At 49.1% G+C, this 15899-nt stretch overlaps 1 protein-coding gene across 1 annotated transcript in view; it reads left to right on the forward strand.

The window, feature by feature from the left end:
• Positions 1-15394, forward strand: part of RBM33 (RNA binding motif protein 33) — a 121225-nt gene extending 105831 nt beyond the window's left edge. The window contains exons 16-19 of the mRNA XM_021693026.1: positions 2451-2660; positions 7136-7324; positions 14145-14233; positions 14538-15394. Of these exons, the coding sequence (XP_021548701.1) occupies positions 2451-2660; positions 7136-7324; positions 14145-14233; positions 14538-14586 (537 nt within the window). The 3' untranslated portion in view covers positions 14587-15394. The remainder of the gene's footprint in view (positions 1-2450; positions 2661-7135; positions 7325-14144; positions 14234-14537) is intronic.
• Positions 15395-15899: the final 505 nt, after the last annotated feature.

The raw sequence follows: 15899 nt of genomic DNA on the forward strand, positions 1-15899 counted from the left end.
CTCTGCTCTCTTGTTTCTGATTCTGGTCATTTGTGCCCTGTCTCTCCCTTTTTCTTGATCAGTTTAGTTAGAGGTCATCAGTTTTGTTGATCTCAAAAATGCAACTTTTGGTTTCATTGATTTTTCTCTCATTTTTCTCTTACCTGTGTCATTGCTCTTTGCTGTGATCTTATCGTTTCCTGCCTCGTATTTTGGGTTTGATTTCCTTTTTTTCCCCTAGCTTCTTGAGATGAAAGCTCAGGTTATTGATTTCAAGTTTTTTTTTCCTTTCTGACATAACTCTTTAGTTGCATCCCCTAGATTTTGATTTGTTGTATTTTTATTCAGTTCAGAATATTTTTTGATGAGTTTTTTTATTATTCCATTTCTTAGCTGGCTTCCTAGGGGTTGACCCTGTTGCTACATAGCTTGTTGGTTGGCCAGACAGTCATTCAGGAAGAGATTGGCCAGTGGTTTGTGGGGGGGGTGGGCACTGGCCCTCAGAGCCCCCCTCTGCTCGTCCTCCCTACCCACTCCCTACCCGTGTGAGCTTCCCTGGCTCCCTGGCACTTACCTAGGCCTTTTGGAGCTCTTTGATTTCCAGGATTTCCCATCGTGGTTTTCCGATTACTGGCTGGTCTGCTATTGTTCCAGAAAGGCCCCGGGCTGACAGGTTGGTGGGCGTTCCCCATTCCCTTCCCCCCAAGTTTGCTTCTGAGGCTTCTCAGGCCTGCCATCCGTGGCGGCCCGAGCTGCGGCCCTGCACGCCAGGTCTCAGGAGTAGGTGCTGGTCCTTGATTCTTTTCACTTTCGTTGACTCCCAGAGACCTGAAGTGCTTGTTCTGGATGGTTTTGTCAGATATTTATTTGCAGGGGGGGAGGGAGGGGGATTTGCCATCCCCTTCATGCTGCCGTAGCCAGAAGCCCTGCCACAGGTGACAGTTTTCATCCCATTTCTCTTGGGTCCCAATTACTTTGGGCAGTTTTTACACAAATCTTATCTACACCTATCTTGCTCCAGCCCCTGTCCCTTCACTTCATTCCATTAAACTGTCTCTAAAAGATAAGTATAGAGGGGAGCGAGGCACAGAATCCACAGGCTGCTGCTGAGCTGATTCAGCCAGCTCCTTTTGGAAACACTGGTGCAGCCCAGCAGGCCGCAGGCTGGGGCTCACTGACCGCTCACCGGAGCTCCTGTGGGCGTGAGGAGTGGAGCCTCGTGCTGTCCAGATCAGAATCTTACTGTCCACTTGCAGGCATCCATTTCTGCTCAGATTATGTAACTTAGCAGGGCAAGATAGGATTTTCTTGCTGTCCACACTTTCTTGGTCACCCACTACTCTCTTGGAGAGACGCTGCACTTAACTGAACAAGCACCATCCGGAGAGGTGTTTTATGCTGCCTGGTGGTATCATAAACATAAATAGTACAGCTTGAGTATGTTCAGTAGCAAACATTTGAGAACATTTTAAAGATCTAATTGGCTTATTAAACGATTTGTGAATTGGGCAGCATCCCATCCAGCAAGCAGCGGAGGCTCCCAGGAGGTGTACAGAATGGGAGATTTTTATAGAAGGAGGAGAGGGCAAGAAAGTTATTGGCAGAAGAAAAGCATGGTTTCAGGCAGGTGGCTCTCCCTTAGGGGGAAAGTGCTTGTCTTATGCAGATGAGACAGGGCCCCTGTGGCCTGCTCTTTAGTGCTGATTGAAAACTTCCTGACTGACCAACGAAGACCATGTTTCTGGGGGAGGTTGATTATTCCGTGAGCCCCAGTTTGGGAGCTCGAAGTGACACCATTTTGGGCCTGTGGTTTTCCTTTTAAGAAATTCAACAATTTTTAAGGTCAAGAAACAAGGGATTGTTAGTAAAACTCAAAAGGTTAGATTTCTGATCCTTGCAAAGCCTGTAATAGGGCCCACGAGTCTGTCCTGAATCACTGACTTGAGAGGGTGAGGCATTTGTGTCTCAGCGGGAGGCGGGGTGGGGGCGGGAGAGGACTAGGGGTCATTGCTATGTCCCCAGGGCCTATGGCCACAGCCAGTGAGATGCGTCCTGAGGACAGTCCACTTAGCGTTAGGTTTGAAGACGGGTTAAAAGTTTAAAACCCCTGCCCGTGCAAACGGTCAGATTTTAACAAGAACACTCTTGAAAGTGGCAAATGCATGTTGAGTGTGAAGTATTTTTAAAGTTAAGCAGTATTTCACTGGGCTAAACAGCACTTTAATCACAGACCTCTTGAGTGGATACAGTAATTAAAGATCTTCATGTTTTAAATTTCAAAAATATGATTAAAACCCAAACAGTGTCAGATGAGAAATTTCCTTAGTGGCTCTAGTGAAATGACAGGTTTGGTTTTTCACTTGTTTGAAATAGTTTTGCTCTCGGTTGAGCACTAACCGAGGCGGACTCCCCGATGCCGGGGACGGCCGCCCGGCCAAGCAGGTACTGACCAGCACGCTGCCTTGTTTCAGCAGGGAGGAGAGAGCGACGGCTTTTTTCATCCTGAGGGCCAGCCCCAGCGGCTCCCGCAGCCCCCAGAAGTGAGGCAGCAGCCCGCCCGCAAGGTGACGCTGACCAAGGGGGCCCTTCAGCAGCCCCAGCACGCACCGGTGGCGTCCCACGTGCACTCGGCCGGCCCTCCGGGCATCAAGAGCATCCAGGGAGTCCATCTGGCCAAGAAGGTACTGCCTGTTACCTCGGCCGAGCGCCGCGAACGAGTAGATGCTCTCCTAGCTCTCCTAACAGCGGTCGGCATTTGGACGGTTCTCAGGAGTGCCTACAGTGCACAGTAGGAGGGCTCAAGTCAGTTTATAAATGAACAGTAATCCCCTTTGTTCTGGCTTCGAAAGCTCATGTGTTCACAAAAGGACTTTCCTCTCGTGACTTTGTAATGGGAGAAGTTGGGCAAAGACCGCACAACCGGGGGTGTGGCTGTTCTCTGCAGCTCTGCCCCGTGCCCTGGAGACAACCTTGTGCTCCTAGATCCCCGTCGGAGACGTTTGCTCAGCCACTTCTTTGCTGTTACCCCAGTTCACAAGTGGGCAAGCGAGGCCTTTGGGGGTGAAGGACCTGTCTGAAGAAAGTGGCCCTGACTCTGATTCTTTCCTCCTTCCTTCGCCCAGGGGATTGAAGGGGTTCTGACTCTGACTGTGTGATAAGAGACAGGGGCATCCAGAACGCCTTCCGTGGAGGTGCATGTTCTCCTTTTGCGCACTGAATTTAAAACCTTCCCTAGGAGAGGAGTGTCCACTTTCTCCCGTTATGTCCCCGTAGTAGGGCGCCCTTCCCCTCAGCTGGTAGGGGAGCTGTCTCTGTTGCTTCCCCAAAGCCTTCACCTCTCTGCCTGACAGTAGAGTCTCCTTTTGGTGTATAAGTCAGATGCCCCTTGTCTGGTGGAATTATGCAAGGGAGGAAGCAGGGCGGCAACACCTGCTTTTGAGTTTCTTCTAGAAAGCTCTGCAGTCTACTAGCTCTTCCTATCTGCTTGTCCTTCTACTGATACTAAGTAGTAATAGTATTAATATGAAGGCCATTCTGAGTCTTTGAAGTATTTAAATGACTTTGTCTGTATTATAAGCACTTGATGATGCAGGAACAAACAAAATTATTCCCCTTTTGCAACAGAAGACAGACATTAAATCTTAACTTCAGTCTTTGAAGGTTGCTCAGGTCTAAACCAGCTTCAGTCAGGGGCTGTCCCCCGATACATGAGGAGAGAGACATTAGAGGCCCCCTTCCCCGTACAGCTGTGTGCATCTGAAACCTTCGTCTACTCTCCTATGAAGTGAGGACAGCAATGTTTCCTAGCTCATGTGGGCTCTTGGGAGGATTTCATAAGAAGATGCATATAAAAAGCATGGTCCCTGGTGTATAAGGAATACACCTTAATAATAATACATGATAAATAATACACATTAATAATAATATTGTTATTAATATTCTGACATTATAGCTAGAACATAAGAATATTTACTGCTGGTTTCCAGCCAGTTTTACTTGCAACTTCTTTTTTCCTAATTCCATTGTAGTTAACATCGGTGTTATATTAGTTTCAGGTGTACAATATAGTGATTCAGCAAAATTCCATACATGACCCGGTGCTCATTGTGCTAAGAGTGCTCTTCACCCTGTCACCTGTCTCACCCATCCGCCCACCCACTCCCCCCTGTTGACAAGTGTGTTCTCTAGAGTTAAGTCTGTTTCTGGGTTTGCTTCTTTTTTTCTTTGTACATTTGTTTTCTTAAATTCCACATAAGAATGAAATCATGGTGTTTGTCTTTCTTTGACTTATTTCACTTAGAATAATACTCTCTATCTCCATCCACATCATTGCAAATGGCAAGATTTCATTCTTTTTGATGGCTGAGTACTATTCCGTGTGTGTGTGTATGTGTGTGTAATATATATATATATACACACACACATGTGTACACACACATATGCATACAGCACGTATTTTTTCTCCATCTTTCGATGGACACTTGGGCTGCTTCGTGTTTATGATTTTAGCCATTCTGACAGGTGTGAGGTGATTATCTCACTGTTGTTTTGATTAGCATTTTCATGATGATTCATGATGTTGAGCGTCTTTTCATATGTCTGTTGGCCATGTCTTCTGCCCATTTTTTAATTGGATTGTTTGGTTTTGGGATGTTGAGTTATATCAGTTCTTTATGTATTTTGGATACTAGGCCTTTATCAGATATGTCATTTGCAAATATCTTCTCCCATTCCGTAGGTTGCCTTTTAGTTTTGTTGATTGTTTCCTTCGCTGTGTAGAAGCTTTTTATTTTGATGTAGTCCCAGTAGTTTATCTTTGCTTTTGCTTCCCTTGCTTCAGGAGACATATCTAGGAAAATGTCACTATGACCAATATCAGAGAAATTACTGCCTTGTGATCTCTTCTAGGATTTTTATGGTTTTAGGTCACACATTTAGGTCCTTAATCCATTTTGACTTTATTTTTGTGTATGGTGTAAGAAGTGGTACAGTTTCATTCTTCTGCATGTGGTTTTTCAGTTTTCGCAAGACCACTTGTTGAAGAGACTTTCTTTTTCCCATTGCGTATTCTTGCCTCCTTTGTCAAAGATTAATTGACCATATAGTTGTGGGTTTATTTCTCTGTTTTCTATTCAGTTCCCTTAATCTAGGTGTCTTGTTTTTGTGCCAATACCATACTCTTGATCACTACAGCTCTGTAATATAATTTGAAGTCTGGAATTGTGACGCCTCCAGCTTTGCTTTCCCCTTTCAAGATTGCTTTGGCTATTTGGGGGTCTTTCGTAGTTCCATACAAAGTTTAGGATTGTTCTAGTTCTGTGAAAAATGCTGTTGGTATTTTGATAGGGATTGCATTAAATGTGTGGATTGCTTTGGGGTATTATAGACATTTTAACATAATTTGTTCTTCAAGCCATGAGCATGGAATGTCTCTCCATTTCTTTGTGTCATCTTCAGTTTCTTTCACCAGTGTTGTATAGTTTTCAGAGAACAGGTCTTTCCCCTCTTGGTTAGGTTTATTCCTAGGTATCTTATTTTTGGTGTGACTGTAAATGGGATTGTTTTCTCAATTTCTCTTTATGTTGTTTCATGAACAGATTTCTGTACATTGATTTTTTTTATTCTGCAACTTTACTGAATTCATCAGTTCTAGTGGTTTTTTGGTGGAGTCTTAGGGTTCTTTGTATGTGGTATCATGCGATCTGCAAATAGTGAAGGTTTTACTTCTTCCTTACCAATTTAGATGCCTTTTATTTCTTTTTCTTTTCTGATTGCTGTAGCTAGGACTTCCAGTCCTGTGTTGAATAAAAGCGGTGAGGGTGGATATCCCTTTCTTGTTCCCCATCTTTGGAGAAAAGCTCTCAGTTTTTCCCATTGAGTATGATGTTGGCTGTGGGTTTTTCATATGTAACTTTTATCATGTTGAGGTATGTTCCCTCTAGACCTGTTTTGTTGGTTTTTACCATGAATGGACATTATACTTTGTCAGATGCTTTTTCTGCATCTGTTGAAATGATCATATGGTTTTTATCTTATTGATGTGATTTACGTGCACCTTTTGATGTGTTTTCCAATGTGACTTCTCTTGAAATACCCTTTTGCACTTTTCAGAAACTCACTTCCCAGGCGGAGTTTTGTTGCCTTCTGGGGAGTGTTAAATGTTTTGTATGCATTTCCCTTTGTTTGGTGCCCGTTCATGTGCAAAGGTTCCGTTCTGATTTCCATTTACCTTCCTCTCTGCCTTTTTCTGTGATGAACAGGGGGTCATTTTTGTCCCTTTGTACCCAGGTTCTAGGGCAGAATTTGGGTTAGGATGTCTGGAAGCCCTGGTGCTGTTCAGTTCCACCTGCCTCCTGCATTTCACCACTGACCTGCAGAGGAGGAGTTTTGTTTTAGAGAAAGCATTTGGCACTTGGTGCTTTATCTGATTTTCTAATTAGAAAATACCAGAAAGATTCAGCTGTCTCCTCTTCTTTAAAAGACTGGTTTTGAACCCCTGGACGACTTAAAAATCTCCTGAGGTCTGGGCCCTGCTTTAGACCAGGGACATCATCGCTGTGTGGTGGGGAGGGGAACACGGGCATTGTTGTGGCTTGGATTTTGTTGGTGTTGTTAAAGCTCTGTGATGTGCGGCATGGTGACGTGCAGCAGCTGCGAGGTGACCCCAGCTACAGAACCTGCCTTTCAGATTTCTCAGGGTGCCAGCCTCACAGAGTCAGGAGGAGACTTGGGTCCATAATGTTGGGGCTTGTGGTGGAACCAGTCCCCATGGATGTGGCCTGGAGTACGCCGGGAGAAATTTGGGCTGTGGGGCTGTTAGGACGAGACCCAGACAAGTTTCTCAGCCCCTCTGATCCTGCTGCTTCATCTGCCAACAGTGGTTACACTGCAAGTGCCTACCCGTATTGCACTTGGTATGGACCTAGAGTCACACCTAGCTCTTCTCTTTCCCTCATTTGCCTCCACCCAGACTTGCTGGGGTGGTTTCACTTCAACATTAAACCTTGCTCTGGTAGTGGATGAAAAGTACAGAGGATCCTGGAGCTCGTGGTATATTGTAATGGATTCTGAGTTGCGTTGCCCACTTGTATAATCTTAGCAGCTGTGGGAAGAAAATCCAAAGCTTAAAAGTCAAATCATACTTTGCTGTTGCCAGGTCCTCATGCACGGGAGAGGCCGAGGTGTGGCAGGAGCGATGGGCCGGGGACGCCTGATGCCAAACAAGCAGAACCTCCGAGTGGTGGAGTGTAAGCCTCAGCCCTGTGTCGTGTCTGTTGAAGGCCTTTCTTCGTCCACCACTGATGTCCAGCTGAAGAACCTACTGATGTCAGTGGGCCCCATTCAGGTGCGTCACCTGAGGCCCTTCCGCAAGACTCAGGTCTCGGTTTAAATTCCCTCTGTGTTGGTTACTTCATGTTAAAATAGTACATTCGAGAAGAAAGACATATTTTATTTCCTGGGCATGCCCTATCAGAACTTTGCCTTAGAGTTAGATTATTTGGAAATTTTCAGGTGCTCAATTACGAGACTTATGAAATGATTTTGCCTAGTCCTCCTATTCTCCTCAAGTTTACATAGGCATCTGTACATACATACTTTTTGTTGTCACACACTTTTGTTTGTAGTAACTTAAAACTTTTAAAGCATTTAGCCTTCTTAACCATAATTTCCAGAAATAGCTCACATGTTAACAACTATGAAACTTGGTTTAGATTTTACAAACATGAAATAACGTAGACTATAGTTTGATCTCTTTATTTTACAACGGGTTATTTCTGAATGCTCAACAGTCTCTGCTGAGCTGGCTGCAGATTGTCTCCAGTTCTGCAGTAAACAGAATTCTCCACTCAGACCCCTGGTCTCTGCATCTTCTTGAGTCCTGTAGGTCAACCAGCAGAGAAGCGGATTGACCTGGTTTTCCTTGAGCCTCTCGTCTCTCTGGGTCAGGTCCCACGTGGGCGAGACGTGGAGTGTGAATATCAGATTTCTGCGTGCTTTCCTTTCAGGGAATTTTCTAGCCTCTTGCTGCATGAGTGAATGGGGAAACATCAGACTAGAGTTGAGACAAATAATTTTTAACATGTTTGAAATCTGTCTACTGTTGAGAGTCTCTAAATGTGAGGAGTGCATGAAAGCCCTTCCCAAACCCACCCTGTTCTTCATTTCCGGATTCCTAGGGAGATGGTGAGGGTCAGTTTCTATTTGTGTGTCATAACAGAAAGTTAACACTTGGGCTTCCGTGTTCAGTGCAGTCGATCGCGCGGTGGTGCGGCAGAGACCAGTGCCGGTTACGTGGGGCCAGCAGCCCCTTCCCGCGGGTCACCGCGATGGGGACAGACTTGCAGGAGCAGGGCAACACTGGAGTGTTGTAGGTGCATTAACGCGTGCTCATCCTGGCCTGAGACTCCCACACGTGGTGGTGGAGAATCTGGGCTGCAGTTCACAGTGAGTCCGGACTAGCAGACCAGAGCCTACTCCAGGAGTTCTGAGGACTGGTGTTCTCTGTGAGGGCTCGCGGGCAGTCTCTTTCCATGTGCGCTGGGGGGTGACAGCTTGGTCGCCCTCCACACGTGATCCGCTGGTGGTCGTGGCTTTGCTTCCTCACACATAGTCTTGATAATTCTGAGCGTCCTCAGCCAGGATGTGGTTTTCAGGGTCCGTGTCTGAATAGCGGTGCAGGGTCATGGGCTGCTTGGAGCCATTGCTAAGCCACCTAACTCTGGTCTTAACCCACCTTAAAACTTGAATTTTGAATTTTGCGTTTGGGGCCTATCTTTTTTTGTTCTGAAAAGTATTAGAGATCAGTATGTTATAAATAAAGTTTGATTGAGGGAACCTAAAGCCAAACAAAAACAGTGTTGGATTATTTAATGCCTTATAGGAGGTGGAGAATGAATTTTCTAGGTTCCATCAGTTACCCTTAAGATGGGGTGGAAGGTGAGCTTCCATCTGCCCCTGGAGAAACCCCTGTGGAATGATGAATTTAGCACTTAGATAAGGGCCTGTTCTTCCACCCTGGCGGGAACAAAGCAGAGTGCTCGCGTCTTGCCAGTCTTAGTCCCGTGGGATTGTTTTGAGGGGGAGTTTATAAATTTTTAAACACCGCGTTCACAGAATGTCAAGTTTCTTAATTAAAAAAAAAAAAATAAAACAACGTAACACGTCCCTGCGAGTGTTAGATAGCTAAAGAGTGATATTGATTACACATTTTAACAAGACTCACTTACGGTTTAAGTATAAATAGACTTGGAGAAAGGATGGCGCTTGGTAACCCAAACCTTCTGCGGTCCTGACAGGAGGTAGGTTTGTGTGGAGCTTCTGTGTGCGCTGGACTCTGGCGCCACCTCGCGTCCACTTGGTGTAATAGCCGGTGGTGTCTAGCCCTTTGTAAAATCACAGCGTGTGAGCTCCGCTTCTTGAACTGTGAAATCTGGGAGGCTTTCTGAGGGTGACAGTGCACTGTGACGAGCTGGCCACGTTTCTCAGATTAGTGCGCTATCCCCTTAAACGGTACTCAGAGACCTCTCGAGAAAGTCCATGTTAAAGTCCTGTATGGACTCAGTCTTCACAGAGTAAGGAAAGACGGAAGGATTTTGTAGACACGTTACAAGCAGGAGGTAGCCACGGCGGGAAGAGTACCGGAGCGTGTTCAGAGTTGCAGGGGAGAGGGCCGCGCGGCACTCGGTAGCAGCCATGGTGCGAGTCTGAGTCTGCGAGAAGGCCGTGCCTCGGTCCCCAGACCCAGCGGGAGGCATCTGCCCCCTGGTGACCTGCCTGGCTTCCCGCAGGAGTGACCCTGACCTCCTGCTCCGTCCCGAAACGCAGAAGCCAACGGAGCTCTTCGGGTCAGGAAGTAAGCTGGTTAGCACACCTGTGGCTTTGTTGCTTGTCTTTATTTCCCCGTTTGCTAGGTTATGCCTAAAATGGTGCCAAGAAGAAAACTTGTTGTCCTATGAATCAGTGAAATGTCATGGTGTAAAAATAAAGTGGTTTCCTCACAAAAGCAGGATGTTTGAAATCACTTAATGGGACTCTGCGGCCAGTTCCCCGTGGTGGTCATCGCCCACATAAGCGGGGCAGCCGTGCCGTGCACGTCCTCTCCGCCGCCCTCTGTGGTCGCTTCTCCCGGCAGTCCTGTGAGTCGTTCCTGAGCTGGGACGAGAGTAGAGGTGGACGCTGCTTGTTGTTGGCGCTGCACGGGGCCCTCACCCTGCAGCCGGGGGCGCAGCCGGCTCCGAGACGAGGCTTCGGGGCAAGTCCCGATTTTGCCGGTTCTTGGTGTGTAATTCTCGGACAGAGCGCTTCTCCTCCCGTCAGACTCTCGTCACCCACATGAGAACTCACCCTGCTCCTTCGTAGCTCTCTGTCATGCCCTGGCAAACCCCGGGGGATGGAAGAGACGGCAGCCTCCATGTCGCCCTGGAGGGGCAGCGAGCGAGACAGGACGAGACGAGCTGCAGGTGCGGGCGCGCCCAGCGTCTGCGTGTGCTCTCGGAGTGGGGCTGCCGGCCCAGATGGTGCGTGCTCCTGAACAGCCCTCCGGGACCCACGGAGTCTGCCCACTGCCTCCTGACACTGCAGTTCCCGTGTGTCTCATTCTGGAGCGCATCTCAGCCTGCGCAGCGAGGTGGGGCCCCTCTGGGCGCTTCTGCGAGGTAGGCTCACGTCGGGGGAGTCTGACCTGCTCTGAAGATGCATCTCGTTCTGACCCACCAAGGAGGTCTGGTCGGTGAAATAGAAAAGGTGTGAATCTCGAGTGAAAGCAGTTCAGTCATTTTGTAGTTGAGGACATCTGGGAAAGAAAGCACTAGGTATGGTCAGCGTAGACGGACGACAGACCCACGCCACGAGGTGTAAAGAAAACAGAGATGTGGACACATGATCTGAACCTGCACTGGGGAAGAAAAAAGTCCTGAAAACACCGTCAGGAACTGAAAAGAAGAACGGATTTTCAGGAGCCAGTGTGACAGCACGAGAGCTCTTCCAAGAGCTTGCATGGGTTCTGAAGGGTAGGGGTGTGCAGCGGAAGGAGGCTGGAACAGCAGCGAGGGGAGAGGCAGGGGACCATCAGGATCAGCACGAGCGGCGTCAGGACGCGGAGCCACAGGTGGGCAAGCCGGAGCCCTGGGACTTTGGGAACGACGCCGGCTGGGCACTGGAGCAGACGGAACCGGACCACGCCTGCTGCAGCGGCAGGTGTGCGTTGGGAGGCGTAGGAGCCCGTGGGCTGCCCGCCGTGTGGGGCACACTTGCTGCCATCGGTGCTGCGTGCCGCCGCGTGGGGACACGGGCCTGCCGGGCATGGAGGAGAACAGGTCGGCGGCACTGGCCGGGAGCGGGGGGGCTTCTGCGCTCTCCGTGGCTCTTGGCTGGCCTCAGAGGGGCGCCCACCCGCGGGCGTCTAGGTCAGGGCTGCAGTGGGGCTGCTCTCAAGCAGTTTCACTTGTGTTTAAAGCAACTGATACAATTCTTGGCTTAATCACTGAAGGTGCTAGGGGAAGAAGCTTATTTATTTATTTTTCTAAGATTTTGTTTATTTGAGAGAGAGAGAGCAGGGGTTGGGGGGGAGGGCCACAGGGGGGTGTGGGGCTTGATCCCAGGACCCCAAGATCGTAACCTGAGCTAAAGGCAGATGCGTAACTGACTGAGCCAGCCAGGCGTCCCCGGAGGGGAAGGAGTCTAAACAGATTTTCAGAGCTGCAGAACCCTGTTAGTGTCTCTGTGACATTTATCTGACCGTATGCACACACACAGGCACTTCCTAGAAAGACAAGGAACTTTTCCTAATTGGGGAAAGAGGCCGGGGTTCTGAGCGACATGGACATCTTCTGGAATCCAGCCGCAGGCTGGAGAGCCTGTCACTGCTTGCCTTGTTGCGTGTCAGGCGGAGTGGACCGGCCCCGTGGGGGTGGCAGGCAGCTGCAGCTGCCAGCCGAAGTTTCATCGTGCATTTTGCTCCTTAGAGAAGCACAGTTGTTCTCAGGAAGTGAAGTGGTCTCACATCTGAAAATGAGAAGTCAGGATGAAGGTTGGTGTGCTTTCCCCCTGCATGCCAGTAAGAAATTAGTTTTTCCTGTCTGTTCCTAATACAGTTCTTCAAGGTTTAGAGGTGACTTTAGGTAAGTCTTCTGACGCGTGCATGAGGTCTGTCCCAGCGCTGGCCGCAGTCACCGTGGGGGCGCCGCTCTTGGCCCTCGGCGCCTGCGACACTGTGGCCGGAGGGGAAGGAGAGCAGGCCAAAGGCACACAGGACCAGAAAGAAGGGCCTAGCAGCGGGCCCTGTGCGGGTGCTCAGGGGCAAGGTGGGATTTGCAGCTGGCTCTGCCGCGAACCGAGGCTCGGTTCTTCGCCCATAGTGTCCCCGCCCCACCCGATGACCGAGCTCCAGCTGCAACAACCGGAACTCATTCAGGGCTGAGGCATGGACGGCGTGAGCAGCGAGGTGAGGCAGGCGGCTTGGAAGAGAAAGCGGGCCTCTGTCCGGTACTCGAGGCGTGCGTCCGAGGCCAGGGAAGCTGCGTTGCCGAGGGTGTAGCCCAGAAGGAGGCGTCGGTGACATCATTAAAGACCACCTTATGGCGCTTTAGGTGTGCTGTTAATTTAATGATAAGTGAAATCGTCAAGAAAATTCGTCTTCCGGTTTTTATATCCCAAAGAAGAGGAGGAATCTAGTGTTCTGCTAAGCTTGCTTCAGCACAGTGGGCGGGTGGACCCAGCTCATCACTGCCCAAGGGGCCGCCCCCACTGCCTGCGCGTCCACGCTCCTGGTCCGTGGTCAGGTCGGGGCAGTGTCCCCAGCCCCCAGGCTGACTGCTCGTCCTCCAGGGGTCTGTGTGCACAGCTTAGCGCCATGTAGTTGGCAGACTTGAAACGGTTTATTTCTTTGTGAAACACCAAAAGGTGACTTTGGGGAAGGTGGCTACTTTTTTAGAGCTCCCCTAGTTGTGTTAACTGATAGACGTTCTGTGGTTACAAAAATGAAGAGTACTTGGTATTTTTAGCCCTGTGTTTCCACTGTAGATCTTTGACACATGCTTTAAAATTAAATAGTCTCATAGGTCAACACTTTAAAGGTCATGTGTTACCATCAGGTTTTTTTTCTGGCTGCCCTACTTCACTAGACAGAAGCCCAGACACTGAGGCATCGAGTCCTGTGCTCTCCCTGGGGCAGTGTGTCCTGGGGTGAGCAAGGGTCCCGCCTCAGCTGCCGTGTGCCCTGCCCTTTGCGGAGGCTAGAGCCTGCACGGTGCCCCAGATACACGTGCTGGGCTGGCTCCGTCACCAGGATACTTGGGAAACATCAGGCTCTTGAGAGTGGGAATGGCTGAGAGATCACACAGGTCTCCACCTTTGACCTGCTCCTGCGGAATCCTCGGATCCTAAACCGCAAGGCCTCAGGGAAAACTCAGAGCCATGGGTCCTCCTCCGGGCAGGTGTGAGGACCAGGCATGAGATACCTCTGTCCAGTGCTTGCCTTTCAGACGAGTAAGATTCTCTTCACTTGTTGGATCATTTCTTTCCGCCTGTCGTCTTCACAAACTAACTTGGTTTTTGCTGCAGAGAGTAGTGTCCTCTGGAATGGTTGCTTTAGCTCCTGAAGATTTAATTTGCAGTGTCACTTAGTAATCATCTTGTCAGTACAAAATGTGAGCAGATTGTGCCAACAGCCACCACTGGCGAAGCTGTGCCTCGTTGGGACCTAGCTAGATGTAGAAGAGCCTCATTTTACCCCAGTGGTAATTGTGGGGTCCCGTTGCTAAACAGCAGTTTCCTCCTGTGTGATGAGTATTGCTCTTTTAAAAAGTTGAGTGAGGGCCCTGCAGAGAATTGCCTGGCAGGAAGGCATGTGGACAGGAAGTGACTCTCCAAGAGTGTCTGCCACCGGGCCTCACAAAGAAGGTTGAGGGAGAAGACTGAGTGGCTCACATGGCCGGACAAACACCAGGCTGGGAATCCTCCCATGCCATTCATGGGAATGACCGTTCTGGGATAGATTATCTGGATAAGAAAAATTGCTAGGGAGATAGAATTTTCCTCAGTGATCCAAGTGTCAGCCTGGACTTGAATTTTGTGTTAAAGCTAATGTATAAATATGTTGGGTGTTTGGGTTTTTTTTTAAGCATGGTACAACATGATATTAAAACATTTCTGTTTTCTTCCTCTAGAGTTTACAGATGCTTCCCCAGCAACGGAAAGCCATAGCTAAGTTCAAGGAACCAGCTCATGCGTTAGCATTTCAACAGAAATTCCACAGGTAGCCGGTGTATTCCGTGGTTAGGGTGCTGTGGAAGTGGGTGGGAGCCTCTCCGCCAAAGCAGCTGTGGTCTGGCCCGCGTGCGTGTGCCCACCTGCTGCTGTAGGAAAGAGCGCACACGGTGCACCCTTCTGTAATGTGGGTCATCAGCCCCCCGTTTCTGTATTGATCTTCTCTGTCTGTCTGCATTTTTATATAATTTCGTTAATCCGGACCCACCACTTTAGTTTTCTTGTACCTTGCTAAGTTGACTGCTGATGTGTGGAGTTCAGTTGATGTTGACTGTTTGTTTGCATTTCCACAGGCACATGATAGATTTGTCCCACATAAATGTGGCCCTGATTGTTGAGTGATTTCTAGCAGGAGACGCTGACCTGACGCTGCACGCACTGTGGGATTTCTTCGAGGGAGCTGCAGCATAGGATCCCCACAAGCGTAGGCCTCTCCGTCCGCAGTCTTGCGTAACTGCTGTGTGGAGCGCCGCACGGCCCAGTGTTGATTCCAGCAGAGCTGGACTTGGGGACACGGCGGACTGGGGTTTGCTGTTAGACTGCTTCACGTTCTGTTGTCACCACAGAGAACTACAGTTTTCGTTTTCTTTTGTTTTCAAAGTGCTCACAATGCATGTAGACATCGTTCTTCGTGATCGTACTGTGTGATCGATCACAGTGACTTAGATTCAGGAAGGAACATTAACGTCACAAATTCTAAGTAGTTTTTCACAACAAAGAATACTTGATAATGGTTGCACTTATCTTCAGTGCAGGCTAGACAATTGTTTTCCCAGCCAAGCGTAACTTGCGCTGTCTTCTCAGAAAGCCCTCAAAAGGCTCTTGGAAAAACGTAGATGAAAATGTGGGTGATTATGATTGACAGTTGCATACCCTGGAAAGCAGGGTATGAGGGTGGTTGGGAGCGGTGCCAGTGTGGCAGATTCTGCTTCTTGTGAATACTCCAAAAGCACCGACTGTGTGCCCCCAGCTCCAGACGGGACCCCCACCCCTTTGCACCCTTCCCGAATCAGGCAGCAGTACTGGCAGGCCCGCCCCGCCTCCCCGGCCCTAGAGAAGGTGCCCGGAGCGCTGCCACCTTGCAGCCCTTCCGGAGTCCCCTGCCGGGCGGGCGACACCACATATCTGCCGCGCGAGGTGGAGGGACGGCCCGGAGCTTGAACAGACCTGTGTGGGGTTTTTTCCCCTCTTTTTAAATGCAGCCCAAAGGGGCTTATTTATGTCCCTGGCTCGGCGACATAGGACATTCTTTCGGAACCTGGTTATCATTGCTTCGATTAACTCCTTGTTTTGGAAGGCTTTTGGAGCAGGGCTGCACCGTCCTTTTGCAGACTAGGAGCAGGTCCCCCCTCGTGGAGTGTGGCCTGAGGGACCGCCAAGCCCGGCGTGGAAATGACATGGGTTCGTAGCGCCAGTGAGCCCGGTTGAGGAGTTCTGGGTAGGTTCCTTTAGGTGAGACACTTGTTCCCCATAAAGCAACCCTTTAGTAAAATGCATTCTGGGCAAATGTTTAAAAAAGTGCCTTATTAAGTATTTCTGCTCACGAAGGAGATTTCACTGTTGTGGATTTATACTAATGTGGACCTGAGCTCTTTGAGCAAGTATTAGATACTAGGGCATACTCTGACTTTTTAGCTGTATTTTATACCTAAGAT

This window comes from Neomonachus schauinslandi, chromosome 12 (genome assembly GCF_002201575.2).
Source record: "Neomonachus schauinslandi chromosome 12, ASM220157v2, whole genome shotgun sequence".
Lineage (NCBI taxonomy): Eukaryota > Metazoa > Chordata > Mammalia > Carnivora > Phocidae > Neomonachus > Neomonachus schauinslandi.